Below are 16123 nucleotides of genomic sequence, written 5' to 3'. Positions count from 1 at the left end.
CACTCACCACCTTCCGGAGACATTTGAAACCCCACCTCTTTAAGGAATACCTGGGATAGGATAAAGTAATCCTTCTACCCCCCCCCCCACCCCACCCCACCCCACCCCACCCCACAGCGGAGTCACTCACCACCTTCCGGAGACATTTGAAACCCCACCTCTTTAAGGAATACCTGGGATAGGATAAAGTAATCCTTCTACCCCCCCCCCAAAAAAAAATATGCCCTTGAGCAAGGCACTTAACCCTAATTGCTCCTGTAAGTCGCTCTGGATAAGAGCGTCTGCTAAATGACTAAAATGTAAATGTAAATGTAAGTTGACTACATTAAAATGGTGGAAGCCCTCAATGGCACTTCCCATCCTAACATAGATTTTTGGCCACTAGAGACCTTTATCATTCTCTATGGTCTTGTCCCAACTGGATTCATAGTCGTCTACCCCGCCCCAGTGTCACGTTGTGAGAACTACATAATTGGCTGTCGGATAAATCTCTCCACTTTTGGGCCCTCCCAAGAGAAATGGGAGGGGGAGCTGGAGGTTGATGGTGAACCAGAGGAAGAGGCGAAGAGAACGTCGACTCCGCCCAAAAATAAGCAGACCAAGTGAGGAGCTTTTGTATGGGGGCAATGGGTGTCGAATTTAGTCATGATAAAAGTGAATTGCTATTTTGATAGGTGAGGCTTATTTGATCAAACAGAAGTTTTATAATACTTAGTTTATTAAGAGTGTACTGATGTGTCCTGCACGTGACATTCCGGAAACTTTGAGAAAAACTATTTTATATCGGTGTTGTGCCAATTCACACGCGTATCTGCCCTCTCATTGGCTAGAATGTTCCAACCCGATCTCGCCTCCCGCATGCCTTCGCGAAATTGTTAGAGCGGTCAGTCGACCATCTTGCCACGACGATTGTAGATGAAGCCAGGAGAGGTTCGGGAGTTAGGACCTCGGACAGCGATTATGACACGTTCAGTACCTGGACAGCGATTAATGACAGTAAAAATAAAGCATAGTACATTTGAATACACAGTCAAATTAACTGTGGGGGGACTATTTTTCTTTTGTATTGTTTGTATATCATATTTTACATTTGTGTGACTGTCCTTGTCTATCGGTGTATCAGTGTTTTGTTACTTGTCATGTGTTTTTGTAGACCCCAGGAAGAGTAGCTGCTGCTTCTGCAAAAGCTAAATGGAAATCCAAATAAACAGCGTGTTTTTGCCATGGTTCTCAATCAGTTTACATGAGTGAAATAAACATAAGTTACCAAAATGAAAAACGAAAAAGGCACAATGGATTTCAACTCACTCTTTTCTTTAATATGCACAAGAGTTGAAAGAAACATTGTGAGCCACCTTAAAGAGATATGGATTCTAAAATGTATAAAAAGTAAGACAGAGGCCAAAATGCTCTCTGTTGCTTTTTCTTCTTTAGTACATGTTTCGTTAGCAAGTAAAAATCTTGCCCAAAAGCATAAGCTTGTATCAGTTTCTGATACAAGACTACAATTCCATTCTTTAAAGTGGCTCTCATTCTATGTCTCTCTAGAATCTAGATCAATGACTGTACACCAGCTAGACTTTGTTCATCAGTTGTGAATGGCTAGTCCAAAAAGGCGTGGGCTGCTCCCCTGAAATAATCCCCATTCCTTCTCAGTAGTTAGCCGCCAAAACATAACTACATTAGTCCAAATGTAATTTTTGTTTCCAGTCCCTTCACAAATAAATGCTTTAGGAAAATCAAGACAAAAGTCCAGTTCACAAGAGAGCGAGACAATTTTCAATCATGTCATCATCATCGATCACGTTACACGTTAAAAACCAAAACTACAATGTTACAGCCTCGCAAAGTGAACCGATCGATGGATGACTAGCAACATGCAGCTGCTTTGTACAGACCGAACTTCAGACAGTTGGGGAAATACTCTTCAATTGTATAATTAGATGTAGCATATAGAACAAGAGAAAAATATGGAACAACTGTATGGTCAATGGACCATTGCAATGCAACCATAGCTTTGACTTATTGAAGCAAACATTGCTTTCCACACACAGTAAGCAGAGGGAGGGACAACTCTGAAGTGTGCATAAGACTGAAAAGAAACTGCAGATGTGGAATCTCCACAGATGAAATCAGTGTTACATTGTCTTTCTCTGTCCCTCTACCGATATATCTTTCCAAAATATTTCCTCAAATTCTTGAGTCATTAAATTCAATGTCTGAAGATTTGTCTCCCCTGCCAGAGGAGAGGTGTCTTTTCGAAAAGCCCAGTTGAAGCCTGGTTTTTAAGGCTTATTTGTTGTTGAGGGTTCTCGTTCGGAGGATAGAACCTGGAAAGAGCGGCTGATCCAAAACCCAGTTTAGAGGTTGAGGAGAGGTGCGTTTGGTTCCAGGTCAACTCCCTCCCCTCCTCCTCCTCTCAAACAAAAACCCTTCCACCAGCAAGCCATCCATAGATCAATACTACAAAGTCTTCCTTGTTGTTAATTTCAGAATTTCACTGTTGCATTATTTTTTTAAATATATATTTTTTGTACTTTAAATCCATTGTTTTTCATGATGATTTCACAACTAAAAGGAAAAATGACTAATATTATAGTGGTGGGCGGTTGTTGAGTTCTGTTCAGTCCACTTGGGTATATGTCGACTGCTCACTTCTCCACATTGTAAAGATCCTCTCTACACTCTGAGAACGTTTTGAGAGCATTAATTCTCAGTGTTCTGTTCAGAAAAACAATGTAGTTCAATGAGAACTGAATAATTAACAGCCCTTTGATGAGGTCATCAATTAGAATGTTTAACAAAGGACAGCCTAGATGCTGTCCATACTCCTCAAAAGGATCAATTAACTCGGAGGTTGAGTGTCTTCAGTCACGGTGTCCAACGTGCTCTGATCCCAGACTCCAGAGAAGAGCACGCCTTTAAATGAGACCATTCCTCTTCTTTGCTGATATGATGATTGGTAGAACAAGATCATAGGTCCATGCACACGGATTACTTCAATCTCTTCAGTGTGTGTGTGTGTGTGTGTGTGTGTGTCTGAGTAAGAAAGAGAGGACAATAGCAACTTTTTGGCAACTGCAGGAATGACAGACGAGGCGTGTTGTTTTCTTTCTGGAACATTTAGAAGCATCGCTGTGAGACGCTTGAAAAGAGATGGATAATAATGATCCTTCCTTCCTTCCTTCAGTGCTTGAACTGTTGTTGTTGTTAGTGAGTGAGTGATTGATGTTGGGAAGGAGGTGACTGGAGGGTGCGGAGCAGCTAGAGAGTTAGACATACTAGGTGGAGGTTTGCCTTTAAAACTTGAACTCCTTGGTTTGCAGGTTGGTGGCGGGGTCAAAGTTGAAGGTTCCGCCCTGAGTGGCTTCGGGGATCAAGCTAGGATCCTCGTCGATCTAAAAAGAGAGGGAAAATAAATGGATCAGGGTGGTGCCATAGATGAACCAACACACCGGGAGTGGAGACTATATCCATTGTCACTACAGAAAACATAGGAGCATTTCTCATGAGATTTCATATAGAATTATGTAACAAGGCCTATAGCCAATTCCTCCGTCTTACCCCATTGATAGAGGAAGGGGAGGAAAAGGCCCTGTGTTTCTGTAGCACACATCCTACACCCAGCACAGCACTGTCAGGACAGCGCCGGGTTCTAACCGTGTGCAAACTGGAGGGCTTCTGTCAGAGCAGAGGTACTCACATCGTCTCCTGAGAAGTACTGGTCGATGATCTCGAAGGCTAGTTTGTAGATGTCCTCGTTTTCATGCTGCTGAAGGTTCTCGATCTTCTCTAGACCTGACAGGCAGAGAGGAATTAACATGAAAGTCAATCACAGTGAATCAATCTAGAATGTGTGCTGCAGTAGCAACATTACACTGTCATAGAATGGCAACATGGTGAATTGACACACAAGCACTCTCCCACACACTTACCTCCACACTCCTCTATGATCTCAGCGATGGTGCTGGCCTCGTCCCCGGCCATGATGAGGACGTTCTTGAGGCCGTCTAGGACCACCTGGACCACCTGGGAGTCCTTCACAGACAGCAGGCTGCAGAACGGAGGAACCACATTCTGCTGCACCAGGTACTCCACCTATAGGGTCGGGTAGAACATAGCAGATCAGCCAATCAGGGCCTTGCTTTGCCTACAGACAGGTAAACCAGACTAGCCAATCAGGACCATACAAAACATAACACTGTATGGATTGGGTATTGATGGAAATAGCCCTGGTAAAACATACCTGATCTTTCCTTCCACTTATTGTCAAGTTGCTGATGGCCCAAGCTGCCTCCTTCTGTGTGCCAAAGTCTCCCTGCAGACAGAAACACAGAGAGAGGTTGTCAGTGCTTAGGGTAGTGATCCTTACAGATCTCCACAAGGACATGGGGCTACATAATACTTTGTAGGGCTGCATAGGGGCTACATAATGCTTTGTACGGCTGCATAGGGGCTACATAATGCTTTGTACGGCTGCACAGGGGCTACATAATGCTTCGTAGGGCTGCATAGGGGCTACATAATGCTTCGTAGGGCTGCATAATGCTTCGTAGGGCTGCATAGGGGCTACATAATGCTTCGTAGGGCTACATAATGCTTTGTAGGGCTGCATAGGGCTACATAATGCTTTGTAAGGCTGCATAGGGGCTACATAATGCTTTGTAGGGCTACATAATGCTTTGTAAGGCTGCATAGGGGCTACATAATGCTTTGTAAGGCTGCATAGGGGCTACACATAATGCTTTGTAGGGCTGCATAGGGGCTACATAATGCTTCGTAGGGCTGCATAGGGGCTACATAATGCTTTGTAAGGTTGCATAGGTGCTACATAATGCTTTGTAGGGCTGCATAGGGGCTACATAATGCTTTGTAGGGCTGCATAGGGGCTACATAATACTTCGTAAGGCTGCATAGGGGCTACATAATGCTTTATAGGGCTGCATAGGGGCTACATAATACTTCGTAAGGCTGCATAGGGGCTACATAATACTTCGTAAGGCTGCATAGGGGCTACATAATGCTTTGTAGGGCTGCATAGGGGCTACATAATGCTTTGCAGGGCTGCATAGGGGCTGCATAGGGGCTACATAATGCTTTGCAGGGCTGCATAGGGGCTACATAATGCTTTGTAGGGCTGCATAGGGGCTACATAAGGGCTCAGTGACTCACCTTAGCCAGCTGGTGGATGATCATGGGCAGCAGGCCAGCGTCGATGACGGCCTGCACCTGCTGCTGGTTGCCTGCTGTGATGTTGGACAGGAACCACACCGCCTCCTAGTGGACGGGAGGGATACACACACACACAGGAAGCCATTCAGCTGAGAGAAACCCACAGACACGCACACCATGGATCACATGAGTACGACTGAGACCGTTACACAGAGGTATAGATACTCTTGGTAATAAACAACACTGGGGTCCATCCCATTTCAACAGTACTTAGTTACAGCAAAACAAACATATGCCACCAATAGCATCTACAAGTGTGCCTGTTACCTTGTTGATCTTCTCCTTGGGGTGAGTGAGCAGGTTGGGGAAGTGGGAGAGGACGTCACAGTTGAGCACCACCTGCGTCTGCTCGTCTGTCCCCGTCACAATGTTCCCCACTGCCCTCAGAGCTGCAGTCTATAGGATATGACAGCACAGGTGGTTAATGACATCACAGGAAGTCACACACATTCCGTACAGTAAATTCCAGGTATATTGCCCATAGGCACAGATCTAGGATCAGCTTACCCTTCCCACAATCCTAACCTCAACCATTAGAGGGAAAACAGAAAACTGACCTTAGATCAGAGTAGGGGCGACTTCATCCTACTTAGGGCTGTGGCGGTCATGACATTTTGTTAGCCGGTGATTGTTAAGCAAATAACTGCCGGTCTCACGGTAATCTACCATTAATTAACAAACACATTTACATCTGGCTTCCACGCATAGCCTACAAGCCACTGATGCAGACCTTTGGAACATCTAATAAATCCATTTAATATAGCCTACACCATCACAATAAATCCATTATTTATTTTAGACAGGTCTAAAGAAACATGATATGAAGAAAATTGATCATTAGAAAAACCTTTTGCAATTATATATTAGCACAGCTGAAAACTGAGACTAGTTGAGTATCTGGAGCATCAGCAATTGTGGGTTCGATTACAGGCTCAAAATGGCTAGAAACAAATAACTTTCTTCTGAAACTCGTCAGTCTATTCTTGTTCTGAGAAATGAAGGCTATTCCATGCGAGAAATTGCCAAGAATCTGAAGATCTCGTACAATGCTGTGTACTACTCCCTTCACAGAACAGCGCAAACTGGCTCTAACCAGAATAGAAATAGGAGTGGGAGGCCCCGGTGCGCAACTGAGCAAGAGGACAAATACATTAGTGTGTCTAGTTTGAGACCCCAAACTTTTGAACAGTAGTGTATGTCACCTATGCACTTAAATAGCGAATGGAGGACACTTTTCCCATGGTTCATTTTCAGGCCAGCCAGGTAGGCTATACTCCTGTTGTAAAGAGAAGCAATGTGCTTAATATTAGGAAAGTTGAGAAATAAATATAGTAGGCCTAGCCTATAGAAAGCTGATTGGATCCTCCTCTCTTTAATAGAGGCCATCACTCTGTTTTCTCACGCGATTGCATAACCTATAGAAATGTTGCACAACATGAGCTCTCATGGAGTGTTTGATTTGATTTTTGAAAACATTTGCATTGATGTCAGAGTGATTAGAGGGACAAGAGAGTGCTGAGTACCAGGCAGTTAGCAAGTTTGGTAGGCTACTAATGACCATCAGCAGCATCAGAAGCCTAATTACCGTGACTAAACGGTCACGTGGAATTTGACTGCGGTCATGACTTGTGACTGCCGCTGTGGCGGTAATACAGACACCATAACAGCCCTAATCCCACTTCCAAATCGGGGGACAGGAAGTAGACACATACCTGAACTTTGACCTCTTGGTGGCTGAGCAGGGGGACGAGGAAGGGGACGACCCCCGAGTCGATGACCATCTGAATCTGTTCGTTCCCTCCATCTGTGAGATAGGACAAGGCCCACACTGTATCCACTAGGATCTGACCACACAGAGAGAGAGAGGATGGTGTTTTAACCAGGGAATTTACATAGGAAATGGCAAACCAACTAGCTTTGCTGTTGTGATAGTAGGGTGATACTTACATTTATATCAGTGTGGTATATCAATACACAGAGAGCAGGTAGAATCTAGAAGAGGAGGAGAGGATAGAGAGAGTGTCAGTCAGCCAGGCATAATGAGTGTAGGCGTACAATGAAGCGACTCTATTGAGCAGATCAACAGACAGGCGCCAGGGTGTTTTCTGTTTCAGCAGGCTGACACTGCAGACCTCCAGGACTGGGCTAGAGGATGGTTGGGAACAGGGAAGCAGAATGCTTGGCAGCACCCACAAAGTCCCAGACCACTTTCCCTAATCAAACCTCCATCGTCTGATTGCCTTCCCCTCACAGCCAAACACATGGAACACAGCCAGAGCTGTTTGGCAAAGGGTTCAGCTAATATTGACGACACAATAGGTACGTTCTGAGTCTATGGGAAGATTATAATTCAGTTAGATTGAATGACTGTGCCGAGTCTCACACACACCTCTCTGTCTGTCTGTCTGTCATACCTCCTGTACTGTCTCCATGGGGGGCGGTGGGTCCTTGTTGCGGCAGAGGTTGACGATGACCCAGGTGACGTTGCGGAGGAAGGTGATGGGGATGGAGGGGTTAATAAAGGACAGCAGGGGCTTGACCACGCCCAGGGAGATGACGTAATCCCTGCACTGAGGTCCATCGCCTGCAGGGGGAGAACACAGGTGTGTGTGACTGACTGGCATCGCCCAGTGTGTGTGTGCATGTACGTGTGTGTGTGTCATCACTCACCGATGATGTTGCCTAGCGCCCACACGGCCTGTTCACATACGTTCTGGTGAGGAGATTGTAGCAGCCGCAGGAATAGCGGCACTGCATCTGGACATGTAGAGAGAAAGGCAGACCGATATGTTAGACAACGTTGCAGACAAGAGAGGTAGACAGAGAGACAGACAGACAGACAGACATAAGTTAGAGAGAGGTAGAGAGAGAGATACGTTAAATGGAGGTAGAGAGACATTAGTTAGAGAGGTAGAGAAGTTAGACAGAGAGGTAGAGAGAGGGTCTGGCAGACAAGAGACAGAGAGATGGGGAAGACAGTTGAGAGCAGGTGTTTCTATACCAGGAACCAGATGGATAGATTTGCTCATTTAGACAGGCACATCATGTATGCCTGGTGGCTCAGTTTGAATCTGGGCCACATAAGAACTAGGAACTACTTACTAGATTTGACCACAGCCTGAGTCTGTTGTGACGTCCCTGATGCTATGTTGGTCAACGCCCAGGCAGCCTCAAACTGGAGAGAGGGACTGGGGAAGAGGAGAGAGAGGAGAGAGGGTAAATGAGGCTAGCTATATGAAGGGATAAACAGAAGCTGTCCCCAGACACAACCAATAAGCCGGCCAACAGCACATTGCTGCTGATCAACATCAACAATCCATATCCCCATTAACCTGCATCACCACTAACCCTCACCTCTGTCTGGTATACATGTCTCACAGGCATCGACGGACGCTCCTGCCTCTGCAGTGCAATCCCCTCCATCACCCTCCTCTGTCTACACAACAAATACATCCCCCCACGTCACCAGCAGCCCTGTGCCTGTCCACGCCTGACACCCCACCCTGCACATCAAGCCCCTGCCCCCACCACCCTCTCACCAGTCCCTGTCCAGGGGAGTTCCCCCTAATCGCTCCCCACCCCCACCACTGAACAGAGAGAGCTGTCAGCTGTGGGGCAGCGCTAGTGCAGCAGAGCGGAACACACACGTTCCCTCCTATCCGTCTGTGTGTGTGTGTGTCTGCTACAGTGTTCACAGTAGCCCAGCCATGCGGAGGAGAGGGGAGGGTACACCAGTAGCCCCAGAGCATGACAGAGAGAATGGAAAGAGAGAGAGAGCAGTCTGACACATTCAGGGCTAGTCGACCCACTCATTCACTCACGCTCCAGTTTTCACCACCGCCTCTCTTTTCGCCCTCTCTGACTTTAGAACGGGGGCATCACAGTATTACCACAGGGGCAATTTACTGCCCTCATCTTTCAATTAGTCTTCCAGGGCAAAGGTGCCCCGAAACCCATACCGTCTCTCCCCTCCCCTCCCCCCCATTAAGAAGACTTACTTGTCGTCCCTCTCCAGGCATTTGACCAGGATGGGCAAGATGCCGGACTTAATCAAGTCGTCGATGGGGGGGTTTCTGTCACTGGACAGGAGTTTTCTAGCTGCCTGCACGGCACTGAGCTGGATGAGTCCGTTGTCACTGACAGCATTCTTGACAGGAAGGAGAGCGAAAACATGAGGTCAGCGCCAACATCTCAAGAAGTATGTACGGGGTGGATCTCAACAAACTAAAGTGGTCCCCAACAACCCTGACAGAATGTAGGTTTACCTGTAAGATGGCTTCTAGTGTTACATTTTGCTGCAAAACAAAAAACAAGAGTTAGGTGAGATTTGCTGTAGCTATGAGTTTACATCATGTACAGTGAGGGAAAGAAGTATTTGATCCCCTGCTGATTTTGTATGTTTGCCCACTGACAAAGACATGATCAGTCTATCATTTTAATGGTAGGTTTATTTGAACAGTGAGAGACAGAATAACAACAACAAAATTAATTGATTTGCATTTTAATGAGGGAAATAAGTATTTGACCCCTCTGCAAAACATGACTTAGTACTTGGTGGCAAAACCCTTGTTGGCAATCACAGAGGTCAGACGTTTCTTGTAGTTGGCCACCAGGTTTGCACACATCTCAGGAGGGATTTTGTCCCACTCCTCTTTGCAGATCTTCTCCAAGTCATTAAGGTTTCGAGGCTGACGTTTGGCAACTCGAACCTTCAGCTCCCTCCACAGATTTTCTATGGGATTAAGGTCTGGAGACTGGCTAGGCCACTCCAGGACCTTAATGTGCTTCTTCTTGAGCCACTCCTTTGTTGCCTTGGCCGTGTGTTTTGGGTCATTGTCATGCTGGAATACCCATCCACGACCCATTTTCAATGCCCTGGCTGAGGGAAGGAGGTTCACACCCAAGATTTGACGGTACATGGACCCGTCCATCGTCCCTTTGATGCGGTGAAGTTGTCCTGTCCCCTTAGCAGAAAAACACCCCCAAAGCATATTGTTTCCACCTCCATGTTTGACGGTGGGGATGGTGTTCTTGGGGTCATAGGCAGCATTCCTCCTCCTCCAAACACGGCGAGTTGAGTGGATGCCAAAGAGCTCGATTTTGGTCTCATCTGACCACAACACCTTCACCCAGTTCTCCTCTGAATCATTCAGATGTTCATTGGCAAACTTCAGACGGGCCTGTATATGTGCTTTCTTGAGCAGGGGGACCTTGCGGGCGCTGCAGGATTTCAGTCCTTCACGGCGTAGTGTGTTACCAATTGTTTTCCTGGTGACTATGGTCCCAGCTGCCTTGAGATCATTGACAAGATCCTCCGTGTAGTTCTGGGCTGATTCCTCACCGTTCTCATGATCATTGCAACTCCACGAGGTGAGATCTTGCATGGAGCCCCAGGCCGAGGGAGATTGACAGTTATTTTGTGTTTCTTCCATTTGCGAATAATCGCACCAACTGTTGTCACCTTCTCACCAAGCTGCTTGGCGATGGTCTTGTAGCCCATTCCAGCCTTGTGTAGGTCTACAATCTTGTCCCTGACATCCTTGGAGAGCTCTTTGGTCTTGGCCATGGTGGAGAGTTTAGAATCTGATTGATTGCTTCTGTGGACAGGTGTCTTTTATACAGGTAACAAGCTGAGATTAGGAGCACTCCTAATCACAAATCTTTCTGATTGAGAGGGGGTCAAATACTTATTTCCCTCATTAAAATGAAAATCAATTTATAACATTTTTGACATGCGTTTTCCTGGATTTTTTTGTTGTTATTCTGTCTCTCACTGTTAAAATAAACCTACCATTAAAATTATAGACTGATCATTTCTTTGTCAGTGGGCAAACGTACAACATCAGCAGGGGATCAAATACTTTTTCCCCTCACTGTAGCAAGGTTAGAGCTAAGAAACATATTCCTGTCATTCCTGAACTTGAAGTTGTAGTTAAACAATGAGGACTGACTGACCCCTTTGAAGTCAGAGTCTACCTCTGAGTCTTCCAGGCTCTCCTCCTGTGGAACGTTCCTCTTCTTCAGAAGGTGCTCATCTCGTTTATTCTGGGGAGAAATAAAAAATAAAAAAATGGTTGAACCCTATAAGGAATATAGAAGTGAATGCTATTGGAAACATTCACCCACACAGTCAGGGAATAGATTCCCTGCTTTACTCCTAAAGCCTAAGACTGCTCCCATAACCTCCCAGTGACGTTAGTGGCAGAGAGCATGACGGAGGAATGCATCCATCTCTGCAGACTGTTCCCTTCTGCAGCACACATACAGCTATGTGAGAGAACTGCTGTGTCACTCAACCTACATTGGTGGTTTCATTTACGTAATTTAGCAGACGCTCTTATCCAGAGCGACTTACAGGAGCAATTAGGGTTAAGTGCCTTGCTCAAGGGCACAGACAGATTTTTCAACTAGTCGGCTCAGGGATTAGAACCAGCGACCTTTCGGTTACTGGCACAACGCTCTTAACCACTAAGCTACCTGCAGTTTTCGTTTTCTATAGGGGTAGGCCATGGTTATTTAGTAGCAAAAACAGAAGTTCTCTCACACCAAAAATACTGTCGTCAAATCATACAAGCCTACTCTATGTTTTTACAAAACCGCTGGTCAGCTCACACTTCCTGAAACACTTCTGCAAGCCTCACTGAGAGGGCATGTTGGGACAACATAGTGCAAAAACCAAGGGCTCAGAGTAGAGCTGGGAGATATGAACAAAGATAAATTGTCTGAATTTATGTGATAAAGTTTCGAACATTGATGTGCAACACAGTTTAAAAGTATCCTTTAAACTACTAGTATGATGGTTGTAGCCATCAATTGCCCCATTACCAATCACCCATTTTAGCAAATGTATTTCATTTCAAACTTCACATTTCTCTAGTACAGGCTTCTTATCGTAATGAACGATATCAGCTAAATGCCTGCAATAAGTGATCGGTATGGTCGGTGTCAATCATTTTCACTTTATCATCTCAGCTCTAGCTTAGAGTCATATTCCGGTGGAATGAAGTCCCCCCCCCCCCGATGCTGATCTAAGTTCAGTTTGGCACCGTCCCCTCTAATAGTTATGGTTCTACCCAGAGCAGCTGCTATAGAGTCATACGTCCAGAGGAATAGTTATGGTTCTACCCAGAGCAGCTGCTATAGAGTCATACGTCCAGAGGAATAGTTATGGTTCTACCCAGAGCAGCTGCTATAGAGTCATACGTCCAGAGGAATAGTTATGGTTCTACCCAGAGCAGCTGCTATAGTCATACGTCCAGAGGAATAGTTATGGTTCTACCCAGAGCAGCTGCTATAGTCATACGTCCAGAGGAATAGTTATGGTTCTACCCAGAGCAGCTGCTATAGAGTCATACGTCCAGAGGAATAGTTATGGTTCTACCCAGAGCAGCTGCTATAGAGTCATACGTCCAGAGGAATAGTTATGGTTCTACCCAGAGCAGCTGCTATAGAGTCATACGTCCAGAGGAATAGTTATGGTTCTACCCAGAGCAGCTGCTATAGAGTCATACGTCCAAAACAAGCCAGTGTGTCTGATGAACCTACTTGCTGGCCCCTGGCCAGAGCTCTCTGCTTCCGCAGGCCAGGAGAGGGAAACCCTCCCCAAGGCTGAGGGGTAAGACCAGCCAGGCCTCTCTGACAGGGTGGGAGAGGGAAACCCTCCCCAAGGCTGAGGGGTAAGACCAGCCAGGCCTCTCTGACAGGGTGGGAGAGGGAAACCCTCCCCAAGGCTGAGGGTTAAGACCAGCCAGGCCTCTCTGACAGGGTAGGAGAGGGAAACCCTCCCCAAGGCTGAGGGGTAAGACCAGCCAGGCCTCTCTGACAGGGTAGGAGAGCGAGAGAGGGGGGTGACCTAAATACAGCCAAGGCATCCTGACTCTTCAACAACAACCTGAGCTTAAGAGGGGGGGTTGTTTCCTAACACACACACACTCCTATTTAGAAACAAAATGACTCCGCAGACAGAACAGCCCATATGGGGCAGGGGATGGACAGGCTGCTCTGTCTCAGCCAATTTGATAAACAGAGACTGAAACATTTCCCCGTCAAAATAAAGATGAAATAATTCTATAATCCTGCTTCCACCTAACATCCAAGTCCCAGAAAGACTCAACAGGCTGGGAAAAGGGCTTGCATGTATCAATTAAAATGACAGTGAGTGAGTGTGTCTGTTGTGCCATGCTGATGCATACCAAGATAAGAGGCACATGACATACACGGCAGCGCTGGAATGGCATCTGTGGAGTGGGCCAGGACCAGAGGGGTGTGGTAGGGTGGGAGAGGTGAAGGGTGACACTCAGAGGCTAGCGTGGAGATTTAGCCTTTCTCATTTCAGTGTGAGGAGCAGCAGAAATAGGCTAATGGGTTAGTCCATTGAATGCGACTGAACTATAAACAGTCAACTGAGATGCTCTACTCACCTTTCTCAGCTCCACTGTCACTTCATTGCGATGTCTTCGCATAGTCTGTAAGAGAGAGAGGAGAACACAGTCAGAGATTAGCCTACTTCCTGGATCATTAAAAAGACAACCCATACACACTCAAACAAACCACATGCAATGTTTGTCATTTGGGACTGGCTCCATTTTGTTTACAGACTGGGCTTTAGAATACAAGTGTACTGCTGCATGTTGGCAACAGGCGGCAGAGGATCATGTTAACTTGACTGCCAGTCAGGGTATCCTGGTTCATATTACTAATACTGTGTAACCTCCCTCATGAAAGCAATGATTATGTTTGTGTTTATCCACCGACTCAAAGGTGTGACCTGCTGCTGCTGGCAAAACGCTGCCCCTGATCTGACACACTAGCTCGAGGTCGCATCAAAAATCTGATGTGGTTCCGTATGTGTTTGAAACACTATCTATTGAAGACGGAAAACAATGTTTTGTCGACACTATCTTTTGCGGGAACTGTGTTTAGGCAGGATAGTGAATCAGCCATGAGAGAATGCCTGAGAGTGGCTCAGCTGGCGAGCTGGGAGGAGGAAGTCAGAGACCTCTGAAACTCAACAACGATCGATCAAATGTATGGAATGCCAGGCATTTCTCTGGGACACTCATTCCATGCTGGGACAAGAGGGAGACTTCCTGTGAGAGGGAAGGCTGCATCAGCTCATGGACAACACACCAGAGGTCTTCAACCTTTCTTTACATTTGAATACTACTTATTCTGCATAGCCAATGTTTATTGTGGAGTATCCTGTTATATGTTGGGAATATTATTGAATTGTAACAACATCATACACGCCAGTCACTGTGGCCCTCTGTGGTGGCGTAGGTCACAACTTGTGAAAGGAATTAATTTTCTGTAACCTACAGCTTTTAACATTCCTTGAAGTCTGTAAACAGCCTAAATCTCATTGAAGATGCTGTGTGTATGTGTCCTCTCTCATGCAGTAGAATTCAGCCCCATAGGAGCAGGGTGAGATCAGATAGGACTGGATAGGTTTCAGTGCCTAAAGGATAGGGTCTGTATCTGGACACGGCCTTTCGTTTCTGACAGCAAGTGATCCATCTAGCATTCTTGGCTTAGCTGCTGCAGTGCTGCAAGCTTGTCAGTGGGGCTGGTGGGTCGTCAGACATGTGCAAGTCACACTGGCACTGGGCCCCAAAACAACCATGTCGCACTTCTGTTTCCTCTCGCTCAATATAGCACATACCAGATGGACATGAAACCAGCATGCCTTCCGTCCGAGACCACTGTGTTTCTAATACATAATAATATGGGATAGGGATACTCTTAACATGTTATTAACATTTATGTTAAGGAGGTGTGGCAAATACAGAAACAAGGGAAATGGCATGGCATGTCCCTATGAATTAAATGTGCGGCCCTAATCATACGAGGTTTAATGTATCAGCATGGTGACAGTAGCATCATTAGCTTTAGTTCCAGATGTGCTATGGTGTTTTTATGGTACATCTGCTCTGACTCACTGTTTGTCTGTTAAAACACCCACCCTGCGGTCACTGGGATAATTAATTGTAAGTTATGTTTATTCACGTAGGTAGTTAACTAACTAGTTATCTGGGTATATTATTATCATCAACTGATTAATAACGCCGAATCTCAACTGTTGCAGCCGTGGAAATTGAGTTGTGCTAGTTGTTGGGTAACAGTTAATGTGCATCATCCACCCATTTTGACACATACAACTAACTATGGTTAGCTGGTTTGGTTAACTGGTAAGCGTATCTATCTCAGTTACAGTGACTGACTTGCCAACTCGAAATATCAAATGCCATGCCCATGAACATCAAGGTAGTTAGTTGGCTGGTGCCTTTTACCAATTATAACTATTACTTTCATTTAGTTAGTGCCAAACTAGTTAATTTCCACACAAAAAAAATACTCACAACCTAACTAGCTGCTAGTTAGCACAGAGTTAGCAACTTTTCTGGCTAGCTAGCAGGCCTTCATGCGAAAGGCCGCGCCCGCTCCGCATGATAAACTTTAGCTAGTTAGTGTATGTGGATGGTATTTTGTCATAATCGGCGACACTTTATAGAAAAAGACAACTTCAACAAGGACAGCCGATGAATACTGCAGCAACCAAACCGAATATGGAGCTAGGTAACCCCGAGTGTTCGCTAGCACTCGTTGCTAACGGCTAGTTAGCCAGCCAGCTAACGTTAGCCTAGCTAGATTCTCACCTCGACATCGCGCCCCTTGTTTTTGAAGCTCTTAATTCGGTGGTTATCCAAGTCGGCGTTTTCTGCCATGGCTGTCTGTGTTCGGGATGTTTAGCTAGTCCTGCGCTTGAAGCTCCGGTTGGAAAAGGGAAAACGTACTGCTGTTTTGCAGAAGGGTGGGTAGCCAGACGTGATACACCGCGATGGGATAATCTCGTCGAGAAGGAGGAGCCACGGAATTCTGTCAGTTGGGGGAG

General features: G+C 46.0%; 1 protein-coding gene across 1 annotated transcript; it reads right to left on the bottom strand.

Annotated features, from left to right (window-relative positions):
- Positions 1 to 1293: 1293 nt before the first annotated feature.
- Positions 1294 to 16080, bottom strand: LOC311109769 (importin subunit alpha-4-like). Its single transcript, XM_084152749.1, has 16 exons — positions 15888 to 16080; positions 13653 to 13697; positions 11188 to 11277; positions 9498 to 9527; positions 9231 to 9379; positions 8335 to 8420; positions 7903 to 7989; positions 7647 to 7816; positions 7180 to 7224; positions 6945 to 7076; positions 5500 to 5628; positions 5173 to 5277; positions 4247 to 4318; positions 3936 to 4098; positions 3704 to 3798; positions 1294 to 3398 (listed from the first exon to the last, which is right to left on the bottom strand). The coding sequence occupies exons 1-16, from the start codon at positions 15954 to 15956 to the stop codon at positions 3300 to 3302; spliced, it is 1566 nt and encodes a 521-aa protein (XP_084008875.1). The 5' UTR covers positions 15957 to 16080; the 3' UTR covers positions 1294 to 3299.
- Between the last annotated feature and the right edge of the window lie 43 nt (positions 16081 to 16123).

The sequence above is a fragment of the Coregonus lavaretus genome (genome assembly GCF_964263955.1).
Source record: "Coregonus lavaretus genome assembly, chromosome: 35".
NCBI lineage: Eukaryota > Metazoa > Chordata > Actinopteri > Salmoniformes > Salmonidae > Coregonus > Coregonus lavaretus.
Note: the sequence above shows the minus strand (reverse complement) of the source record. Positions and strands in the feature narration are given on the sequence as shown.